Source organism: Typopeltis vanoorti, chromosome 16 (genome assembly GCF_054136105.1).
Source record: "Typopeltis vanoorti isolate ZY-2024b chromosome 16, IOZ_Tvanoo_1.0, whole genome shotgun sequence".
NCBI classification, from domain to species: domain Eukaryota; kingdom Metazoa; phylum Arthropoda; class Arachnida; order Uropygi; family Thelyphonidae; genus Typopeltis; species Typopeltis vanoorti.
Genome location: NC_143564.1, coordinates 79,001,665 through 79,026,878, shown reverse-complemented (window position 1 = coordinate 79,026,878; position 25,214 = coordinate 79,001,665). Strand labels below are relative to the sequence as shown.

The window sequence follows — 25,214 nt, the reverse complement described above, 5'->3', positions numbered from 1 at the left end:
ATAAAGGACAAAAATTAGGTGCTGAAAAAAAATTACCATTCAAAATTTTGATGATAGAACTGTTTAATAACATAAGTAAAGGTCGTAATGGTTGCTTTATTTTCCAAGGAGATGTATGCAATCGATTTCAGATTGTTTCTGAATTGTGTGACAAGCAGTTAGCAATTTGATGTAATGCATATTCGATACCTTACTTACACGGATTACACACAAAACAAATTATTGTAGTTCCAATAAAACAGCAGGTTTCACATAAGTATTTTTATACCTTTTCTTGTAAAAATAATTTGGTTTAGGCATGTGAGAAATTGCATTCTAGCAATTTTGTAAATTTAACTTTTTTTCACAGATAATATCATGGCTGAACCTAAGGAGAAATGTAGACATTATTATTATTATTATTAAGAGAGACCTCCAGGGAATCAGGGACTCATTGAGGAGGCCACATATTACACGTCCCAGCTATCATACTTATTATTGAATTCATTCACACTGCTTGCACTCACAACATCCAATGGCAATTCATTCCAATCACGCACTACCCTCTGAAATAAAAATCTAGCCCTTACAGCCTTCTTGGCAGCCTTCATTCTCAGCTTCAAAGGATGCCCTCTCATCCTTTCCCCATCCTCCATAAACTGAAATCCTGTACGAACCTTTCAGAAGTTTGTAAGTCTCAATCATATCTCCCCTCTTTCTCCTGTTTGTTAGTGTCTGGGGTCTACAAATTATAAATAACACTGTCACTCTTACACTCACATTCTCACCATTCCTCTCTTTATAATCTAGTCTCCCTGACTCTCTGTGTTATCTCATACCAGTTATTAGTTTTTCCAGACTCTTGACACCAAACACATTCAGGTGTAGGCCATCCATCCCTCTTATACAAATCCAATCTTCCTTCAAACTCCACACATCCTAAAACTAGCATCCATTCTTTCTAACCAGCCTACGCATCAAATTATTTTCCATCACAGCTCTTCTTCTTAATTCATTTTTCTCATATCGAGGTAAAATACTGACGATTTTCACTTTCTCACTATTCACTCTTGCCTCTTCCAACAACCCATTCATGTCCTCTCTCATACAGAACTTATCGCTAGTTAAGTCGTCAGTACCTACTACAATTACACTTTTGTTTACTTTTTTTTTTCTGTTTTTGAATTGCATCCTTAATATTCTTAATTTTTGCTTCAGGAAAACTTGAATTTATAACTTTCTCATCAATATCATGTTTTATTATAGAGTCACCATACCAAATAACTTCTTTCTTTTTACTAACATAGTCACTTACCTGATTTCTGTTACTTTCTGACTTGCCTGTTTTCGTGCTTTCTTTCTTAATTTGCTGCTTAATTTAAATTTTCTCCCTATGCTCATTTAAATGCCTTGAGACTTTTTCTAATTCCTGAATCGTTTCTCTGATGATATGCTTTAATTTCTATTTTGGAGGTTAATTCATTTTCATTAACCTCCTCCACCACTCCAGTAACCTTGTTAGTCGGGCTAGCCTTCTTGTTCTTGCCTGCAGTGCTCTTTTTAGCATCACTTTTCTTGTCCATTTTTAGTGCATTTTAAACTTATACTTATTATTGAAATATCTTAATAAAAATATGTTATCAAACACTAAATACACAAAAAAAATTCTAAAATCTACCCTAATATATTATAAAACACTAATTTTCTAAGGAAAAAACACAACAAAACAGACAAAAATCACCAATTTTACAGCAGCCCTAAATTCGCTGACCAACCACAATGTATCCTCATACCAATGAATTCAATATAATATCGAATATTTGAAATATGGCTTTATTCAGTTACATAGAAACTAAACATTACCAATGTGCCTGATTTGCCAAGTTTTTTCAAATGAATCTACGAAGCATTCAAGACTAGAAGAACATTTGACAAAAGCGCATGCTGATAAAAAATATAAGGATTTATCGCATTTTGAACCACTTAAAGAAAAATTTTAAAAATAGCAAACATTGGCAGGTGTTTTCAGAAGCATCCAAAATAGATGATGATGGGTTGTGTGCCTCTTACAATATTTCCTTACTGATTGCTAAATTGGGAAATCAGCATAATGTTGGTGAAGAACTAATTCTACCAGCTGTTAGTGAGGTTATACGCACTCTACTGCACAAGTCAGCCTCTGACATTACCAAGAAAATTTCTTTGAGCAATAATACAGTGCAACAAAGAATTGAAGAAATGGTCCAGGATATTGAAGACTCATTATATGAGTATTTAAAAACAACCCAGCTCTCTATACAACTTGATGAGTGTGCTTTAAAGGAAAAAGCCTTACTTTTAGCATATGTACAATGCATAAAAGAAGAAAAAATTTGCTAACTCACACTAAAGGAGAATTGATATTTCATGGATTGGAAGAGTTTTTTAAAGAAAAAGAAATCCTCTGAATAATATCTTGTCAGTTGTTACTGATGGTGTTCCAGCGATGGTAGGACACTATCACAGTTTTACTACGTATTTTTAAGAGGTGGTGGCAAATGTATTCATTGTACACTGTGCGATTCAATGTCAACATTCAGCTGCCAAATACCTGAATGATTGCCTATACAAGTCATTACATTATGTAATTACAGCAGTCAACAAAATGAAAAGTCATGCATTGAATGACAGATTGTTTGGACAACTTTGTATTGAAAAAGATGAAAAATTCAGTTGCTTGCTGCTCCATACAGAAGTTCATTGGTTATCAAAGGGTGCCCGTTTGAATCAATTTTATAAACTCTTTGACTCAGTACTACAGTTTTTAGAAAACAGAGATGATTCTTTAAGAGCCAACCTGATTAATTTGACCGACTGGTTTAACAAATTTAATGAAACAAATCTACAGCTCCAAGGAGATCAGTTGAATTTAATAAAAACAAAAGCTGTTATTTCTGAGTTTGTGTCAAAACTTGTCCTGTAGAAATGAAATTTAGGACAAGGAGAATTAAGCCAGTTTCCAAATATATCAACAGTGGAAAAATGTGATGAAGACATGCTCAGCTATTGTCAGCACTTGGAGGCTCTCCATTGTGATTTCAACCAACGATTTAAAAATATTCTTGAAATGAAAATACCCTGTTGGGTTTTAAACCCATTTTCAAGTACAAACACAGAAGAATTTTTACAATTGTAAGAAGAACTGATAGGAGTAACAACAAAGGAGGAATTGAAACTAAAATTCAAAAATGGGTACCAACAGTTCTTGTTGCAAAAGTAGATGCCCATACTTTATCCTAGATTGTGGGCTGTAGTAAAAATGTTTTTAATTGCATTTCCATCATCGTATTTAGTGGAACATGGGTTCAGTGCAGTCACAAATGTTTTAACTAAAAAAAGAAACCGACTGCAAATACCTGATTGAAGTGATTTAAGAATGCTGCTGACAAGCAGAGCCAAATATCAATAAATTGGTAGCATCACACCAGGCTCATCCTTCTCATTAAGAGTGTTTTTAATATTACTGATCATTATTTGCTATTTTATGTATGATTTTTATATATGTGCAATTTATGTTTATTTTCTTAATTTTAGTATTATTAAATTTTCAGTTCCAACTTCTCCTATGTTTACATGCAATTTATGTTTCTTTTGTTGATTTCATTAATAGTTCTAAAATTTCAGTTCCAAGGTGTCTTATTTCCAAACTTCAAAAATCTCTACTAGATGCATAATAAAATGCAAATTTGTTTCTGTATCAATTTGTTTGTTTGTTCACTTAAAACTCGAGAAGTGCCGATCCAATTTTCAGACAACATTTTTTTTTATATGTATCAGGTAGAGCTGGTCAGGTCATAGAAAGTAGTTTCCCGGGGTGGGGTGAATAATTTTTTTTTTTGGAAAAAGTGGGTACGCTAAATAAGTTTAGGAACCACTGGTCTAGATAGTACAGTCACCTGAATGTGTGCCAATGGTGATGGATTTTTGTACATATGAAGATTTAACTGAATTAAAATGCACAGAATTTCTTATTCGAGAACATGACACAATTTGTTTATAAGCTGTATGTACATACATTAGTTAATATTGGAAGGAGTAGACATTTAGGTTGCTGTTATAGAAATATTTAGCATGCAACGTACAAGATCTCTTAACAAAGATGTTACCAATTTTAGGTTATCAAATTAAGTGTTTATGGCTTTTGCTATAGGGGTGCTTAAGGGTGAAAGCTGTATAACTGAGAGGAGACCTCCACAAAGCATTTAAAGGAATGCGGTGAACTGACCAGGGCTTCTGACCTAATGTCCAATCCTCACCTTCTCGTGGTGCACCCTGTTGGGTATCTACTTGGATACTGAACGAACGAGGATGGGCTGGCAATTTGGGATTTAGCTGATCAAATTGTATTCTTATTGGTTAAACCAAAGTAAAAAATGTTGGTACAACATGACAAAATTTCATACCGACTGGGGCGTCGCCTGGTTAAACAAGGCCCAGTTGTTTTCGCCAGGGAACCAGGGCGAACAGCGAAAAGTCAGCTACTGGAACAAATCTGAAAACACACCCCAACTCAACATCACCAGAGTTAAAGATCGGTACTATCAACATAAGAAGCCTGAATGGCAAAGAAAGCTAGCTGAGGAATTAGATAAGTATATCAAGATAGGTATATCAAAACAAACATACATCAATTCTACCTTTGAGACTAAATGAATAAGAGCATGTAATCAGGAAAACTAGATTTGTAGTGTTTAAAGTAGTTGACATTTGAGTTTCTGTTGGCAAAGAAATGGAGCTAGCTGAGGAATTAGATAAGTACCAGATTGATATAATAGGGGTGACTGGAACAAAAAAGACAAAAACTAGTGAGATCTTTCTGAGCATAAATACAAAATGTTATATTCAGGCAATGACAATCAAGGAAAAGAAGTTGTAGCCATAGTACTCAACAAAAAATACGAGGCTAATCTTCTTGAATGGCAGTCAGTCTCAAGTAGAGTAATGTGGGCAAATATGAGAATGGGGAACTGGACAATGAGACTTATTTGTGCCTATTATCCCACAGAAGGGTCTACTAAGGTAGAAGTGGAGGAATTTTTTGAGGCTTTAGAAAAAGCAACTGACACAATGAAAAAGGAAAAGCTGGTCTTTGTTGGGGATCTAAATAGCAGAGTAGAAAATGATTGTCAGACATACAAAAATATTTTGGGAAAATTTGGAGAAAAGAGCAAAGCTAATAATAATGGCAAATATTTGTTGGATTTCTGCTCAAGACATGGACTGGTTATTACTAACTCCATGTTTCAACATAAAAATGTGCACAAATTCACATGGAGAGAAGAGGCAAGGAATAAGAAAAGTCTCAATGACTATGTTATTGTTGATAGTGATGTTTTTTCCCCTGGTGCAGGCACCAGAGTCTACAGAGGATTTGAAATTGAAAGTGATCACTATTTACTCTTGAGCAGGATAAAATTGAATTTCATGTTGAAAAGAATAACATATAAGAAAGTTTTAAAGTGAATAAAAGTTGAGCAGCTCTAAGATATGAACTGTAGACTAAAATATACAAAGATTATTGAAGAAAAAATGAGAGTTTGAGAACAGGAATCAAACCTTGGAGATGCAGTGGCAAGCCTTGAAGAAAGCCCTGATTCAGCTAGAGAGGCATGTGGTGAAGTTGTCTGCAAGGATAGAAAAATTAGAACTCCATGATGGACACAGGAAGTTAAAGAGGCAGTGAAGGAAAAGAAGAAAGCATATCAAAAGTTCCTGGCAATAAGTCAGCTTGCGCTCTTAGAGAATACAGAGACAAATACAAGAATGCTAAACACTGTGTAAAACTAGCTAAACAAAAGTCATGGGAGAACTATGGCAAGAATAAAGAAAATAAATATCAAGAAGGTGGCAAAATATTCTGGAGGTTGTTGAAGAAGCTTAGGAATGGAGGAAAGAGTGCTGTAAAAGGAGTTAGAGATGATAAAGGTGACATGAAAACAGGAGAAAAAGATATCCTTGAAGTATGGAGTAATTACTTTGAAAAACTGCTAAATGAAACAACCAGTGATGACAGCACAGTGGTAAAAAACACTGATCAGGCATGCAGTCAGGAATACATATCCATACTTGAAGTAGAAAAAGCCATCAGAGGCTTGAAATGTGGAAAGGCAGCAGGAGTAAATGATATTCAACCAGAAATGCTGAAGTATAGTGGTATAAAAGTCTTACAGCAGCTGCACAGTGCAGAAAGCCTGGACAGAGGGACGAATTCGTGATGATTGGAGTAGAGCTCTCATAGTACCCATATATAAAAAAGGGAAATAAAACTGAATGTGAAAATTACAGAGGTATTTCCCTACTGAGTGTTCCTGGCAAGATCTATGCAAGTATACTTGAGAAACGGTTGAGAAGAATTGTGGAAGAAAAGCTGGGTGAAGAACAAGCTGGATTCAGGCCAAATAGAGGCTGTCGGGATCAGATCTTCACTTTACGGCAAATAGTGGAGAAATCATGGGAATATAACAAAGATCTGTATTTAAGTTTTGCTGATTTGGAAAAAGCATATGACAATGTGCCAAGAGAGAGAAGCTATTCAATATGCTACAGTTATATGGTGTCAATGGGGCATTATATCAAGCAATACTTAGTCCTTATTTGAGTTGTAAGTCAGCAGTTAGAATTGAAGGAAGTACAGGAAGATGGTTTAAATGTTAAATCTGGTGTGAGACAAGGATGTACATTATCCCCTCTGTTATTCATTATCTATATGGATCACATTATGAAGGAAAGTGGTATTAAACATGATATCAAAATTGGAGATTTTAATGTCAGCTGTTTGCTTTATGCGGACGATGTTATACTTCTAAATAAATCTGCTACAAGCCTGCAAGATTCCCTGACTAAATTGAATAACTGTTGTAATAGATATGGCATGAAGGTCAGCAATAAAAAGACAAAGACAATGGAAATAGGTAGAATCGTTGAAAATGTCAACTGTCTTGTGAACGGAGAACCTGTGGAACAAGTAAAACATTTCAGCTACTTAGGCACGATTTTTAGTGAAGACGGTAAATTAAATATGGAAATAGACAACAGAATCAACAAAGCTGGCATGATAGGAAGTCAATTGAATAAATTGATATGGAATAAGAGAGAAATTAGTCAGAACACTAAATTAGCTGTATACAAGACGGTGTTCAAACCAGTTTTAACTTATGGATCTGAGAGCTGGGTCAGAAGTAAAACGCTTGAAGAACTAGAGACCGCAGATATGAGAGGCAATCTGTTCATGCCTCTAATCTGAGAAAGATTAGAGGCATGAACAGATGGCATCATATTAAAAAACGAGGATATAAGGAAAGAACTTGACATTGTCAGCATCCAGGAATGCGTTAGCACAGCTAATCTCAGGTGGTATGGTCACTTAAACAGAATGTGCAAGGAAAGATCAGCAAAACAAGTGTTCTCTGCATGGTTGGCAGGAAAACAATCCAGAGGAAGACCAAGATATAGGTGGATTGATACAGTACAAAGTGCCTTAGATGATAGAAATATAAGATCTGATAATGTTGGAGTCTTGACAAGTAACAGACTGATTTGGAGGAAAATTGTAGATAGGAACTTAGTAATGATGTAAATTTTTCATGCAGTACTATCATATCCTGTACACCCCTTGAGGGTACATGTCAGGAATTTGATGATGATGGCTTTTGCTATTGTGAGCAGAGATTACCATACACATTGAGCATGAGACTGCAAATTTACACACTAAGTGTTTTTCATTTGCAACACGCACTGGCAAAATTAGAGGGAATATTGGTTATCAACAGATACTCTGTTGCTGTCATCAGATACTGTCAAATGCCTAAATCTCCTTCATCACACGTTTCAAATAAACATCAATTAGTAGATGAATATATTTCATTTCCTTTTCTCCATGTTCCTGTTGTTGAAGCCCACCCATAACAATTAGTTGGCCTGCACTTGTCAATCTAATCTGCTGATATATCCATATATTCCCATACATTCTTTGGCATATAGCAACAACCAACTGTATAATTTATCCTTCTGCCTTACACCGAATGTCTCAAATGCACTGCCTTCCACATCTCTGTCCTCCAACTCTTTTTATCTACAGTTCATCTGCCCAAATCAGTAGCAACACTGCTCTATCCTCTTATCTCTGTTTCCTCCCCTGAAAATACTATACCTCTCACATTCTATCCCTGTAATCACATCAACCATTGCCAAAGTCTAGCTGATGCTCAAACATTTGGCAAGAGTGCATCTATCCATGCCCCAAACTCCTTCCTCATATTCCTGATACTTCTGGTATTGGTATACATAACTGCAGTATCTTCTTAGGTTAACAACTACCTTGATACCTACTATTGTCTATGCCATTCAATTTTGTTTCTTTAGAGATGAGATTTTGCATTTTTTTTTTTTTCCGGTCACACTTATGTGCCTCACTCTGCATGCACATACACATATTCACTTGCATCTTTCCCTTCTCAATAGTTCTAGTTTTCCTGACTCTGTACTTCCAAATTGTTTGAGAACATCCATCCATTCATTTCTTATTTGTCCAAGGCAGGCTGAGTCCTCTGATTAGGAACTTTAGGCAATTTAATGCAGCCAGCTTGCACATCCCTTTAGAGTTAATCATTTTTATGCCTGTAGAACTGTGGGTTCATGTGGCCTGTTTGCCTGTTCTGAGGGATGAAAAACCAGAGTTTCTGGAAGAAAAAAAAACACCTCTACTTCTATATGAGAATGGCTAACTCACCATTTGATTGAAAATGAAGGTTTCTTCACAGCACAGACAGGATTCACACCAGGATCTTTCCAACCAAAGGGCATACCAAAGTAAGGATCTTACTGTAAATCCATTTAATCATCTTTAATATATATCCTTCCATGGATAAAATTCAGTCCATAGACCTACAGACTGTGCCAACTTTTCTGCAAACCTATTCAATGGCAGACTTATAACTATTGCATAGGTTTACAGAAAAATTGGCACTCACCCTTCTTTGCACTTCTACCACTTTCATATCTCCTCTCATATCATATGTTTTACCTTTCAGGTCATTAGTGCCTGAAAAAGCAATGACTGACTTGTTTTTTGCACCACAGAAACAAGATTTATTTATGCTCTTGTTAAATACTTCTCTTATCGCAGAATCAGCATAAAAAACTTTCTCACTCTCATATTTTCAAATGTTTCTTCTCTTACTCTGCACCTCTTCTTTCTTTCTCTTGTCAGCTCTATCACTTTCCTAGCATTTATAATATTGGTTGAAAGTCAGGCTCTGTTCCTTGAAGGACTCTACATTCTTTCAGCTGATTCTTTTGTTTGTGGCACTCTCTTTGTTCTCCTAGCCTCTTGGTACTGCACTTTAATCAACAATCTCAGTGACAATTCCATTTTCCTGACTTTTTTTTTTCTTGCTTCACTTTGCTCCTCATGCATTTCACTCATTGAATAACTAGCACTCACTCTCAAAACACTTCCTACATATCTGACTATCAATCTCACTTCATTGCATAATTTTTTTCTCCTCCTGTAAAAAATATGCTGCAAATATACTGAAAAAACCAAGGAAAATCTCTCACATCAAACTCTCCTAATAAAGATGTTCTTGCCCACTACTGTTCTATTATGCATTGGTGTCAGGTGACAAAATCTGTGTTTTAGTATTTAAAAAAAAAAGCTAAATCACATGCTTTTGGTGCACCATTCTATCTACCATCAACATTAATAATGGAAATTGCCACAAAGAGCTGCAGTGTTGCCCTTCATGCATGTTAATATCCTTGTTCTTGAGGTCATTTCTTTCCCTGTCTTCAATGCTAGCAAAACATTTTCCTGTAAATAATTAATTACAGTCAGTAAATTATTTATTTTCATTCCAATTTTTATGTAGTTTTATTCCAGAAACTTTGACATGAAACATGCTATAACACACTGGAGAAAAAATCTAAAACAAATTAACCTAATATTATTCACTAAATTAGAAAGAAACTTCTTATCTTTCTTCTCTGTTATAACTATCTGCCATTCATATGCAACCCTAATATGAGCCAGTTTGTATGAATATGTGTGTGTGTGATTGTGCCTTACTTGTTTCATTTTGTCTTGAAGGAAGAGGCAAACATTCATTGAATAAGTTGACTTTTTGAAATCTTTCGATAGATGTTGATTACAGGTGCTTCTCCCCACTTTTCTCATTATCTCTTACCTACTAGAATAGACAAAATTGAACAGCAAGGCAAAAGTTATGCAAACTCGAGTAAGTAGTACTTTTGTAGTTATTCCCACCTGAAATAATGACCTAGCAATGTATTCTGTTTCAATGCGAAATATGCTGATTAGTGAAAAATAGAATATATAATATAGAACAGAATGGGAGAGGAAAGATTAGCAAAATACTGTTTGCCAAGACAGGGAAAAAGACTCAGAGGAAAGAAAAGAGAATGACTTGGGAGGATCAGTTCAGTCAGAAGTGTCCTAGAAGACAGAAATATAAGATATGACAATATCATAGTGCTGACGAGTAATACACTAATTTGCTGAAAAAGTATTGATAGGAGATTAATAATAATATAAACTTAATTACTATTATTATTATTTATATCTGGTTCATACACGAAAGTCCACAAGACCTCTAGCACACTAGTGCCATGTGTGGGCAAGAGGAATAAAAGAAAGGAGGAGTCTGTTCACATTTTGCTTGAACTACTGCAGGTTGAAATCTTTGGGGGGAAAGCAGAGTGGAGGAGATTGTTTCAAAGGACAGAAGTAGATAGAATAAAACAGGAGGCAGTGAAGTTGGTTCGGTGAGTTTTAAGACAGACTGTAAAAGGTTGATGCATTAGCAGTGCTTCTTGTTTTAATAATTTTGGTGGAGAGCGGAGGAATAATAGTCAATTCAGCATGGCACTGTCCATGAAAGTATCTGTAAAAGAGGCACAATGCAGAAAATGAATAACTATAAGAGGGGGATTGAAGCAGGTCTGTGAAAGAGAAGGATCATTAATTAGCTGGATAGAATTGAGTAATCTTAGAGAGGATTTTGATGCACCATCCCAAATATGGGAGCAATATTCCATGGCTGGGTAGATTTGGAATTTGTATAAAGTGAGCAAATGTGAAGGTGTGAAGCTATAGTTGAAATATGGTTGTGCTAAGAAAGATTGGAGGTGCAAGTCATTCCAAGCGAAATCTGATTGTGTTTAGAAATCTCCATATTACTGAAGGTAAGGTGGAGGAATGCAAGCTCTTTCTTGCAAGAGATCAGACAGAACTGAGTTTTGATGCCATTACAAGGTTGTCCTTGACCCACTGGGATACAGCTAAGAGATCTGAGTTCAGGTTCCTGGTCGTGGTAGAGCTTGAGGATTCTAATACTTGAGCACTAATAGGTTTGTCGAATGAAAAGGAGGAATAGCGTGTACTGTCATCGGCAAAGCTATAGATAGGACTCAAAGTATGTGAGAGCAGGTCATTTATATACAAGAGGAAGAGAGTGGGTGAAAGAATAGGACCCTGGGGTCCTCCTGCATTGGTGTGGAAATCTGACAAATAGTGAGAAAGTTGGCAATCTGGTTGCAGAGTGGGGAAGACAGACCACAGGATAGCAGTTTGGTGAGTACGTTTCTGTGCCCAATCTGATCAAATGTGTTTGAAATGTCGAGGGAAACCACATGAGTTTATCCAAATTTCTCCATGGCCTGAGCCCAGAGGTGGGTGGTGAACGCAAGATCAGTTGTTGATCACAAATGGCAGAATCCATACTGTTGGTCAGTGATTAGTTGGTATGTCTTTAGATGATTCAAGAGTTGGTTGTTGATGACCTTCTCCATAATTTTTGAGAGAATAGAAGTCAGAGCAATTGGACAGAGTAGTTCACTGTTATCACCTCACTTGGGAATGGGCTGATTGTGGACCTGTTTCCATGTTGTTGGGTAAAGGCCAGTTGAATAGGATAGGTTAAAGAGGCAATACAGGATAGGTATTAGTTCTGGGGGCACAATTTTTTTTCAACACAATAGTTGGGATATCATCAAGACCAGATGCCTTGATTGTGTTCAGGTTGTTAAGGATTCTTCAGATTTCTTTTTGTCGAAAGACTATGGGAGACATGAAAGGAGTCATTCTTTGTGGAGTGGAGGGAACTTTACCCAGGTCATCAATGGAAGAGAAGAGAAGAGTGATGCATGTAATTTGGCCTTGTCTTTTGGTGAGGTGACTACCATACCATTGGGACACGAGAGTGGTGGAAACCCGGGAGGGCAGAAGTTGTGCCCAATGGCCTTGGCAAGGGACCAGAAGGAGTGGCTGCCATTTGGGCTGGAGGCAAGTTTGCAGCATTTAGCCCTTTCAAAGTCTGACTTGGACTTGGTGATGATTCTTTTACAACAGCCGAGGGCTAAAGTATAGGCAGAGAGGGCAGCTGGAGTTTTGGTCTTGAGTCAATTTTGGTAAGCAGTTTTTTTTTTTTTTTTTTTTTTTTTTTTTTTTTACAGTATTGGCACAATTTTTTGAGAACCAAGGCTTGGATGGTGACTGAAAGTTTGGATTGGAATAAGAGATGAAAGCCTTCATTCCTGTGAGGATGATTTTTGTTATTCAGTCTGTGCAGGTGTTTGGATCAGAAGAACTGAAGTAGTAGTCAGACAATGGGAAGGAGAATAGAAGTCATGGAGGTCCTCCCAGTTGGCACCCTTGTAGTGCCAAAGGACACGAGACTGTGAACTGGTGGGTGTAGGTTGTTCTGCAGCAAAAGAGACTTGTATGATGTTGTGGTCCAAGAGGAGAACCTACAACTACAGTATATCTGGAAGGGGAACTTGTTAGGAAGAGGTAAATTGTGTTGGCAAATTGGAGGGGGTTTGTCTGATATTCTGGTGGGAAGATGGATGATCTGAGATAGGTCATTGCTGAAGGTGAGCACACATCAGTATCCCTGCCTGCTTGATCTGTAAAACTGGAGAAGGAGAGCCAATATGAGTTGTGGACATTGAAGTCCCCAAGAAGGATGACCTCACTATTGGGGTACTTAGACTGCAGAAAGTTGACCATTTGATGGAGAGTGGTTAACGGAGTTTGAAGAGTGATAGAGGAAGCATATGAAAAGGGTAAGTTGATTTGGTAGAGAAATTTTGAGCCAAAGCAGATCAAATAGTGGAGATTCAATGATTTATAGTCTTCGGCATGGTATGTCAGTTCTTATGAACACACAAGTATCACTCTTGTGGCAGAAAGCGCTGTGTAATATGCAGTTTAGACAGTTGAGGTGTTGAGGTGTGTGTGTGGGGGGGGGGGGGGGGGAATGAGGTTGTTAAAAGAACATCTTCAAACTCCAGAAGAAATGGTTCTGTTTTAGTTCAAGAAATGCATGGCAACCAGAAAAGTGTATTATACTTTTTTTTTGTTTTTAAATGGCAATAATGCTGCAGGATTTTTTTTTTTTTTTTGATAATTTGTTGAAGTAAGTTTGCTATAATGGTATTTGTTGAGAGCGACTGAAATGAAAAACAATTTTTTAAGAGAGAGAGAGAATGTCCTTTGTGAATTAAGTTTTAGTAATATCAATCCCCATATTCTATTTACAAAGAAAAAAACTTAGTTCATTTTCACCCAATTCTGAATGCAAGTTAATAATTCCTGAACACTTAATGTTCATTTTATTTGTTATCATAACAAGACACCTCTAAGGAGTAAAAAAGGGAAAATTTTTTCGATTGCAGTATTTTACCTAAACTGATAAATGCTACTTCATTGCAATCATTTTATCACCTCCATTCCTAGTGGCTTGCATAGCCACTGAAGCTGATGTAACTTGTCCCTTTTTCCTATATTCATAAGCTTGTTTTCAAAATAGTTTGCATTGTTATAACTCTTTGCTTCTTTTTATCACTGATGCTTGCTATTTTGCAATTCCTTTTATCCACAATAAATGTTAAAGGATAACTACTTTTTAATATAAAATATTTACATAAGGCAGTAGACAATAAGTCAACACAAGTTTATTTCATGGTGGCTTGAATTCTAATGCTTACTACAATCACAGTACATTCCTTCACTGGTAACCAGAAACCAACACATATTAGGCAATATATACACAAAAACTCCTACCACCACCCAACAAGAAAACTAGGGGTCATTAATACACTTAAAAACAGGGCTTTGAAGATTTGCTCCAATGAACAAGCACTTAAAGATGAATTAAAAGTTATCAGCAATACCTTCCTAAAAAATGGTTACAGCCAAAATACTATCAATAAAATTCTGTACAAGTTCTCACTTAAAAACAAAAATAAACAAGAGTATAAATAAAACTGTAACCATTATTATCATTACGTGATCCCTCCAGGGAGTCCAGAGACTCAAGGGAGGGCACCTACTCTACCACTCAATCCATCAACTACAACGAACCACAACTACCATCATCTACTCCAATGCCATCTACCGCCTGCCACCACTAGTATTTTTACAGACATTCATGCCCACAACAGGATTCGAACCCGCTGCCTTTTGGCTGGAGAGCGGATATGCTCACCACTCGGCTAACCAGGCCAGCAAAGGGATATCAGACAAAATAAACAGAATACTACAAAAATACAATCTTAAAGCCACCTTTAAACCCCCTGCAAAATTAAAGAACTGATTCAATACATCCAGGGTGGGCCAATGGATCCTTGCCTCATTTGCCCTATATAGGGGAAACAGGACGCATAATTCCTATCAGAAAAAAGGAACATAAATGACACATTAATATAATAACTATGGTCAAGCTAGTCTTTCTGATCATGCCCTGAACACTTTAAATAGAACTGACTGGAAAAGCACCTGTTGTTTACATCACACCAAAACATGGTATGAATGTAAATTTAAGGAGGCCTGTGAGATTCTTATCAATCACCCTAATCTTAACAATAATGATGGTCTAAAAATCCCAAACATAGAAGGCACATATTTTACCCACTTAACCTTTTTTCCCCTAAGAGTTAATTGTAAATAGAACCATAGGTAATCCAGGATCCTAAATCTAATATAACAATTGTCATGTTAAATTAGGACATTATTTTCACTATAACAAAAAAACTATCTATATGAAAGAATGTTTTTCTGACATTGTCTTAAATAGAATATAGCTTTGATGTAGTTAATTTATTTAATTTCATTTATTTATTGTAATTTTATTTTAATTTCACTAGGGATCAGGTGTAGCATAACCATTGATCAAATCTTCATATCAAATCTCTTTAGCATACTATGTGAAATGTAATTTAGCTTGTCTCTGTATATATATATATATATATATACTCCAGATGATGACCTTAATATGAAGGTTAAAACATTGGAAAATTAAAATAATTATTTATAACATGGTTGTAGAGTCCATAATTTGTGTAAAATGAAAAAATGAATCACAGTACATTAATTTTGTTGAAATGGTAACCAGAGCTGCTACTCCTTATAAAGTTGCATGTCATTTGAAATTAAAAAAGCACTTGGCAAAAACACAGCGTTTAGTGGATTTTTAACCTGTGTTAAATCAACTGTGGTATCAATTTATTAACTGTGTTATAAGAACGTGTATAAAGTGAGAGATTCCTGTATTATCTTTATTTTGAATATGATTCTACCATTGCTGCCATCTTTTCACTGTCCTAATTTTTTTCTGCTCTCTCCCATCTATGGTTTGCAGTCTCTGATTGAATATTTTATTTCTAACCCAATTCTAAGATGTTAGTTAAAATCAACTTCAACAATGCTTTCTATACTTCCTAGTTTCATACTGTAGTTATCCATATAAAGTTATTCAACTGGCTCTCCACGATAACAAGCATGGCTCTTTTTATTTGGCATATCAATTTGCTATCTTAAACTAAAAATTGTTCTATACCTGAAAAGCTTAAATATTTTACAGTTTTTTCTTGAGAATGCAGTGGATGATATTTTCTATGCTTCTGCTTATTTTCACAGTTTCATCTTTCTACTGTTGATTTTTAGACCAAATTAGTAACAGTAGTTTAATTTTTTTTTAAAAAGTAACATTATTTATAAATTGTTACAAAGTTAAAATTTATTTGGACCGTTTCAAAACTGTTCAGACTGTCCACACCACACACCCAAACACACACACTTTACTTACTGATCTAGCTACAGTTGGAAACACTTTTTGGAATGAGTAAAACTTGATCAATGCATTTCTTTTAAATGGTCTGCAGATCTTAAGAAACAGCAAGATTATTTTAAATTAGAGAATAAAGAAGCTGCACAGAGTCAAAACGATAAGCATGGAGGCTGTTATGTCTGGCCAAAATGCATAAACCAACTGAGATAACTTAAGTGTATGTACACTTCCTTGAGTGTTTTCTATGGAATACTTCATATTAGTTTCTCAAAACTTCAGCATAACTTTCCTATCCTACTATTACATACTTATGATGCACAATACTTTTACAGCAACAACAATAAAAAAGACAGTAACAAAGAATTGGTTTTGCTGTGCATTCTTTTTAGATGTAGGAACAAGGCATTCACCCATTTGAGGAATCATTTGTTCCTTGGTTGTCTCATTTTAGAACTGTATCTATGCATACCTACATCTCATCACCTGTTACAATGTTGTTTTTTTTTACAATTCCGTCACATACAAGTAAAAAAAAAAAAGTAGCCACAGAGAGATAAATACTCTTTTTATTCAGCTACTACAAATATACTTTAATAAAACATGTTATCTTAATTACAGTAAATAAAGATCATTACATATCAAAATATGTATAATATCTAATTTTTCATCATTTTATAGCACTGAATGTGTTTCACTATGAAATAGCCATTCAAAGTAAAATTTGTTGATACATAACAAATTAGAATTTTCACGTGATATTTTTGGAAATTCCTCTTGTCTAGACATGGAAACATGATCACATGTTCATTATAGTTGCAACAGTGAGAGCATCCCTGGAAATTAGAATAAGTACCTCATCTGAGTAGTTTTGAACAGCCCTCATATACATCACACAAAGTGTATAAAGGACTACTTCCTATTCTTCTAATAATAATCAGATTCAAGTAATTTAAGTGATATAATCTCTACTTACTCTAAAAGAAAGTCTTCTTCCCATATAGGATCAGGGGGACACTTTACTTGGGTTCGACAGACTTTCACCTGATTTTGAGAAATAATACAGAAAGGATGCGGAACTAGTCGTACAGGTAATCGATGAGCTTCTAAAAGAGTTAGATGAAGACTGCGAACTTCTGTAACATTATGACTTGGAGCCCTTCCCCGAGGAAGTTGGGGAGAACATAAGGGTTTTATAGCTTGTATCCATTCCTATAAACAAAATAATACACTTGTTCTCAAGAATTTCTTTTAAAAATCTTTATAAATATATACAAAAGAGCCTTGTTATAATGAGATGGTATAACACCTATGATAACAGAAGAAAATATGTATTAGCAGAATGATTGACTAAATGGACACAGCCTTTATTCTCCAGAAAACAGGCTGTGGATTAGAATTCCAGTGTTCTGTTTCTGTCACTATTATATAGATATTTTCATCGACTATTCTACTTAACTGGCTACCACCACTATTCCTCTGCTAAAGTTTGTGAACACATGGGCAGATGCTAGTTAACATCTGTTAACTGTTTGGCTTCACACCTACTGAATCAGCTTTTTATCCTTATTTTCTTTGAGGTTTCCAAATACTGCTTTTTCCTAAGGAGTACACACTTACATCTATTCAAAAAATAAATTTGTCTCCCTCTTTCTTCTTACTACTTTTTCACACAGAGCACTAATGTGCTAAAAGTTTTACAGCCTCTTGTGAAGATATATGAGGAGTGAACAAATGTTGTATCTCTCCCAAAAAGAATCTGAATGAACAAGCTATGTGGGCTGCAAAGTCAATGTTTTAAATTTTAAGCTTGAAATCTGGAAGATGCCATGCTGTATATATTCACTTGGCAGGGATGTAATGAAGGAGGTTAAGGAGATAAGAAATCTGTAGTGATAATAGCCAAGAAACTGAAATTTAGGACCACTGTATCAGGATGCATGTGGACTACTGAGTAGATGCAGTTTCTTGGTTTTTCCAATGAAATTTTATAGATACAAAGAATAGTGAGTAAGGCAGAGTTAGGTTCTGGAAAGATGAACAGACTGAGAGATATGAGTTGGTAAAGAACCCTTCAGCAGACTGACAGAAATATTTTTCATAAAGTGCAGGCATATAAGAGACCATCTTTAGAAGTTGTCAGAGGAGAGTGTGAGCATGGATTTTTAGGCATTGTATTCTATTCACCACTGGTAAGTAAAATGCAATGGCTAAAAGCATGCTGGGTGAAGAAACATCAAAGTCGAATACCAGGGACATGAGATATTCCTTGGAGAATATATGGAGATCTCCTAGTTGTTATGTTACTCACACCCATGCCAGGTTGTCTATCTATTGTACATTAAGACCATGGGTGGACAAAATTTATTAATTTATTTTAAATTTTTTACATAATTTATTTTTTATTTTTATGAAATCTGGAGGCCAAATATGAGACATTTTCAATCTGCTTCAAGCTTCAATAAGCAGGAAACGATTTCCAACAACAACGAAATTCATCTCCAACCTCAAGATCTTCAAACAAACCATGGTGGGATTTGAACCCACAGCCAGCTGGAGAGAGCTTTCATCAGCTTTTACCCTTAACAAACTTAATCATATGTCTAATTATTATTATTATAGTAAACTCTATGGAGTCAAAAGACTCATCGTGGGAGACCCAATCAACCAATAACATGTCCATAGCTGATTCGAGAAGGAAATATTTCAGAATTAAAACCTTATTTAAAAATAAAAAAATAATAATAATAAGCAGAAAAAAAAGTGCAAAAGAGGGCTTTTAGGAATATTGGCCAACCAAGGAAACTATTCTATGCCACAAAATAAAGATAACTCTATTTGAGGACATAGAATTTAAATGGTACTTACTTTCTCTCACCATGTTAATTTTTTTAATTGAAAATATACCAAAATCATTTTCATCACAGAATAATACTAAAAAAAATGTCAATTAGAAAAATAAAATTTTGTAAAATGAATACAGTTTATTAGTCATGCAAAATTCAACTACTTGTATATTTACAATAAGTAAGAAAAAGAAGTACATATAAGGATGAAGTGACTTTCAGTGATATCCTAAATGGTACTGTAAATATTCTTTTAGATAGCCAAGAGAGCCAGGGTGATAGCCAACACCCTGTATTACCCAACAGGGTAATACAGGGTGTTGAAGGCTAACCATGGATATATCACCAACTAACAGGCATCATATTATATCCCACACTGAAGGACATACCAAGGTAGCTTGTGAATGAGTTTGCTGTTACTATTATGCTAGATGAGAATGAAGCACTACCCTGACCACAGTTTCCAGAGGAGTTTGGAAAATTTTTCCATGTGTATGGCTTAACAAAGAATCCATTGCTATATATCCCATGTCCACCCAATTACATCATACATTAAATAATAACTAAGGAAAGTGTATAAAAACATTCTCCCATAACCTACCAGATTCACTTTACAAATATGTAGTCTCATTCAAACTTCAATAATGTTCAATTTCATCTGCATTCTGCTAAATTATATCAATTTTTCCTACCTAACAAATAGTTAAAATTATAGCTTCTACAATCACCACTATTCACAGTTTCTGAACCCATGCCATTTATACATATCCTTATTCTGGCAGGTTTGTTTGTTGTCACTATCACTTATAATGCTACCAACCATTTCTGAACATTTATGATTTCCTTTCAAATTATGTTAATTTTCTCCATTTCAATTTTCAAATTAGTGAAGTTATCTTCCTCAGAGATTCAGCAGCTAGAGATGCAAGGAATTGGTTACTGTCAGTGATCTCAAACATAATTTTCACAAGCCTACTAGAATATCAGAATAATCCTAACCACTTTACAAGCACTCTTGACCTTTTCCTTACCAGCAATCCTTCCAAGTACATACTGGATATTTGTCATCTATGGCAGAAGTTTTCAAATTTTTTCACTGTTGTACAATAGTGTCCTCCCACATTGAGTCTTTGGACTCCTTGGAGGTGTCATGAATAATAATAATCTTATTTCAAATACTATGTATATTTGCAGAATCGACACCCACCTCTCAAGTATGTACATTAAGTGGCTTCTTATTTGTGTTAGTACATAAGAACAGCAAAGGTTATTAGTAATATAAAAAATATAAGTTATTATTCAGTATTATATATTCTTACCTATATTTTATTTTTATTATTAGTATTTTTGTTGTGAATATGTTAGTGCATCATTTCAGCTTGAGTTATAACCCAAATTAAAAAAAAAAACAGTGCTGTTTAATGAATTACTTAAACTACTCTCAAGTGCTTGCATTTCTTCAATATCAGACTATGTTAAAATAGTTCTGTGAGAGATTCGTGAGCAGTTCTTTCACTTTGCAGATGCCTCACGAGTCTGTCACAGAATCAGTTTTCCACAGAGCACAGTTTAAAAACACCTGCCTCTAGATAACCAATTCTTTCTTCTCCAGTAGAGCAACATTTGGTTTGGCAAGTGGGATGATCTTTTTTTAATTTCTGTGATTTATTTCCTTGACAGGATTATGGTAAACAGTTTTTTTTTTTTTTTTTTTTTTTTTTTAAATCCAAACATTTGCAATGATTATTCTGAAATTATACTTTTATGTACCACCTAACTGTTTCACTAGTTAACCTCAGTGGCTGTAATAGTCAGAGAAAACCATGGAGTTTTATTGAAAGTAAAACCTAATTCAAAAACTAAATTAAATTAAACCTGCCAAATTATATGCTTGTTTAATCCTTTGTTCAAGTGTGTTTTTTTTTTTTTTTTTGGAATAAGTGGTGGCACTTTGGAATAAGTTTGCCTAAACATGTGTTTTTCATTTTTATAATTTATAAAAGTGATTTCCTAAATAACTTTCACTGAAAAGTCCAATAATGACAGTCATTTTATTCATATAAAATTGGACATGTGCAAGTCCTGCTAATGCCTTCTGCAAAAAGCAAAGATACTGGCAACAAAGCCCTATAATGACAGTGTGTTCCAGGCAAAAAGTTTCACAGCAATTCTATGATAAGGAGAGTACATCATGAAAGTGCTACAAAATCTTGTTTTACTGGTGCAAAAATGAGTAATATTAGTAATGTTGTCAGAATGCAGAAAGGGAAGGTGAAAGAATGGAATGTTTTGGCTGGAATGAATGATGTGAGAGCTATCGTATGAGGGAGGATGTGAAAGAGTTATTGGAAGAAGTGAAAAAGAAGAGCAAAGTGAGCTTGTGAGTCTGCTGCCATGCTGTGATACAGGCAAACTGAAAAGATGATTGGCGACCTACAAGGAAAATGCAGTTACTATATATTAATGCCAGAAGTATCAGGAGCAAGAGGGAGGAGTTTTTTGTATTGCCAAATGTTATAGGCATTAGTGAAACTTGGCTAACAGCTGATTATGAACTTATAGGGATAGAATATGATGGATTTAGTATTTTCAGGCAGGATAGAGCTAACAGGACAGGGAGTGGGATACTGCTGATGATAGCAGATGAATTGCAGCCAACAAGAGCAGGAGTCAGTCATGTGGATGGCAGTTCTTTTGAGTCAATCTGGTGTGAGATTGAGGCCAACATGACAAAATATAAAATTGGTTGCTGTTATAGGCCTTTGTACTAGATTAGTACAATGGGTGTAAGTCAAGTAATTATTATGGGGGGGGGGAACTTCAACTTCTTACTTTGAAAGACTGTTAAACGAACCAAGCAGTGACAGAATCTTACTAGAAAAATTTCAAGAGAAATGCAAAGAGGAGTACATATCGATACTTGAGGTAGAAAAAGCTATCAAAAACTTGAAATGTGGAAAGGTAGATGGAATAGATGATATTCGACCAGAAATTCTTGAGTTTGGTGATATAAAAGGCTACACTGCATAATTCAGAGGGCCTGGTCAGAAGGCCAAATTCCCAATGATGGAGAAGAGCTCTCAAAGTACCTAGGAATAAAACTGAATGTGAGGATTACGGAGGAATTTCTCTACTAGGAGTTCCAAGTAAGATTTAAGCAAGCATACTTGAAAAGAGGTTGAGAAAGATGGTGGAAGAGAAACTTGGATAAGAAAAACCTGGGTTCAGGCCAAATAGAGGTTATCAAGATCAAATTTTCACTTTAAGACAAATAGTTGAAAAACTGTTTGAATATGACAAGGATTTGTACTTAGAGTATTTAAGTTGTCAGTCAGTAGTTAGAATTGAACTAAATACAGGAAGCTGGTTTGATGTGAAATCAGGGGTAAGGCATGTATGCAAATTATCTCCACTCTTATTCATCACCTATATGGCTCATATTATGATAAGAAAGTGGTATTTGAATATTAGAATTGAAGATGTCAAACTTAGCTCTTTGCTTTAAGGAGATGATGTTGCACTCTTAAACACACCAGGATGGCTTTGTAAAGGAGTGGTCATGCCTTGTAATCTACTAACTTTTTATAACAGAGTAACAGCTGAGTTGAATAAAGCGAATGGCTACACAATGATACTGCTTGATATTGCGAAGTTGTTTGACTACTACATGGAACTCTGTTATGCAAACTGCAACAAATAGGGATGGATAGGAAACTGGTGATATGTATAAAATGGTGGCTGATGGACAAATACCAAAAGGTAGTATATGGAGGAGCAGAATCCAGGGTAGGTAGACGACTAGTGGTGTGGTGCTGGGCTCTTTGCTTGGAACACTGCTGTTAATTTGTACATAAATGACAGGAAATAATCTGAAGGGGAGATATTCAGTTGTTTGCTAATGATGCAAAGTTGGGGCAGCATGGCCCAACTTTGCAACTTGTCCTAAAGTTGGGGCAGGGTAATAGTTGTATCAAGGTGATGTAGAGAACTGGTAGGATAATTTAAATAGGCTGACAGTATGGGCAAAACATAACGGATGTTAATTTAATGTGGAAAAGTGTAAAGTTATGCATTTTGGGATACAAAGATTACAAGCTGTGTACCATATTGAGGGAACACTACTAATTGTACTCCTGAAAATTGATGAAGCCAGGGATTTTGGGGTAGTAGTAGTAGAAGACAGAGAGCTGAAATTTAGATGGCATATTGATAAAGTAGTCAGGATAGCTCACAGGATTATTTGTTTATCAAAGAACACACCAACAAACAGATAAGGAGTTATCATTCCTATTTATAAAGCCTTGATATGACAACATCTAGATTACTTTACTCAGGTCTGGTTACCTGGGTTTCTTTCTTGGGGATAAGTTAGTGGTGAATAGGATCCAGAGGTGAGTGACCTGTGAAAGATGAATGGTCTGTGGAATGCTCCCTATGAGGTGAGATATGATACAAATATTTAAGTTAAAGGATTATATAGGACTGATGCAGGAGAAATGTTTCAGCACTTGGCTAGAGGGAGCAAAACAAAAGATCATCCCTGGAGGTTGGGTAAGAGTGTGGTTAGCAAGGGTGTGAAGTCAACGTTTTTCATTTGGAGAGTAGTGAATGAATGGAATGAAATGCGTTGCTTGAATTAATTGTGAGTGCTTTGTCTGTTTATGATTTCAAGGAAAGGTATGATATGTATTGTGTTGATAGTTTGGGTCTCCCATTATGAGTCTTCGAACTCCATGGAGGTGCCTGTGCAATAATAATATCTAATGCAGGGCAGCTGACCAGCACTGATAAATCAAGTGATGCTGTCAAGCATTGCAGCTATTAACTGGAAGTCAGATAACAACAAAAAGACTGCAATGTCTTTTTGTTGTTGTTGTTATCTGTTGTTATCTTTCAGTCTTCAAAACCCCACCTGTTTTTCTTGATAGAAGCTCAAATTTCAGCCTCTTCAAACTCTATCCATCTGAATTTCTAAAATACACATTCTTTGATTCCTTACAACTCAATGGTGGTGTATGTGCATATGTTTGCTCTGACATACTTCTTCCTCCAACTTAGAATCTCCTGCCTATGATCTTTTTTGGCTCAAAATCTCTCTGTCCACTTTGTCAAATACATATGCTGTCTATATTGATCTCCTAATGTCACGAATATAATTTAATATCCATCAGTCCAACTTTCCTAGCAGTGAGTTATTTTCCTCAATGACCTGGCCTGCTTTCTCTAACTGCACAGACCAGGCTGGTAGAGATGCTGATACATTTGCCATCAGAAACAATCTTATGTAAATTGTTCATATGCCCACCAGAGTACTAGATAACCACAACCAAACACTCTTGATCTCTTCCTCATTAGTAATCCCTTAAAATATACTGCAAATGTTGTATCTCTCTTAAGTAATTCTGACCACACCTTGTGTGCTTATCTCTTCCCTCACTGAGCAACACCCACACAGCCATCCTCAACCAAGAGTTGTCTGGCATTATAAGAATGCTAAGCGGGATGACCTCCAAGGTTTCTGTGCTTCATTTCCTTAGATTATGGCCATTAGTCTTCTGACCCAAGCATTTGCACAGAATGAATCACTGAAGTAATCTTCTCCAGAATGGAAGCATATGTATGTCCCCCATTCCTCACTAAATTCCCATCCCTTAAGTACACCTTGGTTCTCAAAAAGATGTGCTAAGGCTATACAAATAACAAACATAACACAACTGGCTCTCATCAAGAACTCCGCCTTCTCACACAATACATCGAAACAGATTTCCAAAGAGCCAAAAGCAGGAAACTTGTATTGTGCCCAATGGCAGCCACACATTTTGGTATCTTGTCAAAGCAGTTGGCCACAACTTTTGCCCAAAATTGCTCCCACCACTACTACACTCCGATAGGTCTATTGCATCACTGCTCAAGAAAAAACCAATCTCATGGCAACATACTTTTTCCTCAAATGGCTGCAGCATAGTAAATGTCCATCAACCACTCCAAGCACCAAATTTTCAGTGCCTCCACTTACCTCTCATCAGAAAAATCCTGTCTGAATTAGATACCAAATAATTCCCTGAACCTGATGGCAATCCTTAAGTTGTCCTGAATATTTGCACTCCAGAGCTGATTCCTATTGTATGTCGGTTTTCTTTCTACTTTCGTACTTCACTGGCATCTACCCTGCACTCTGGAAATTAGCCCATATACAACTATTCAAAAAAAAATCTTTATTATTAAGCTACTGCCCAATCTCTCTCACCTCAGTCCTCTCCAAATT

The 25,214-nt window shown here is 35.7% G+C and overlaps 1 protein-coding gene across 6 annotated transcripts in view; it reads right to left on the bottom strand.

Moving 5' to 3' along the window:
* Window positions 1–25,214, bottom strand: part of vap (RAS p21 protein activator vap) — a 689,463-nt gene that overhangs the window by 345,116 nt on the left and 319,133 nt on the right. For all 6 annotated transcript variants that reach the window (XM_090406565.1, XM_090406568.1, XM_090406566.1 and 3 more), the window contains exon 13: window positions 17,080–17,315. In XM_090406565.1, coding sequence (XP_090262691.1) covers window positions 17,080–17,315 — 236 coding nt within the window. The remainder of the gene's footprint in view (window positions 1–17,079; window positions 17,316–25,214) is intronic.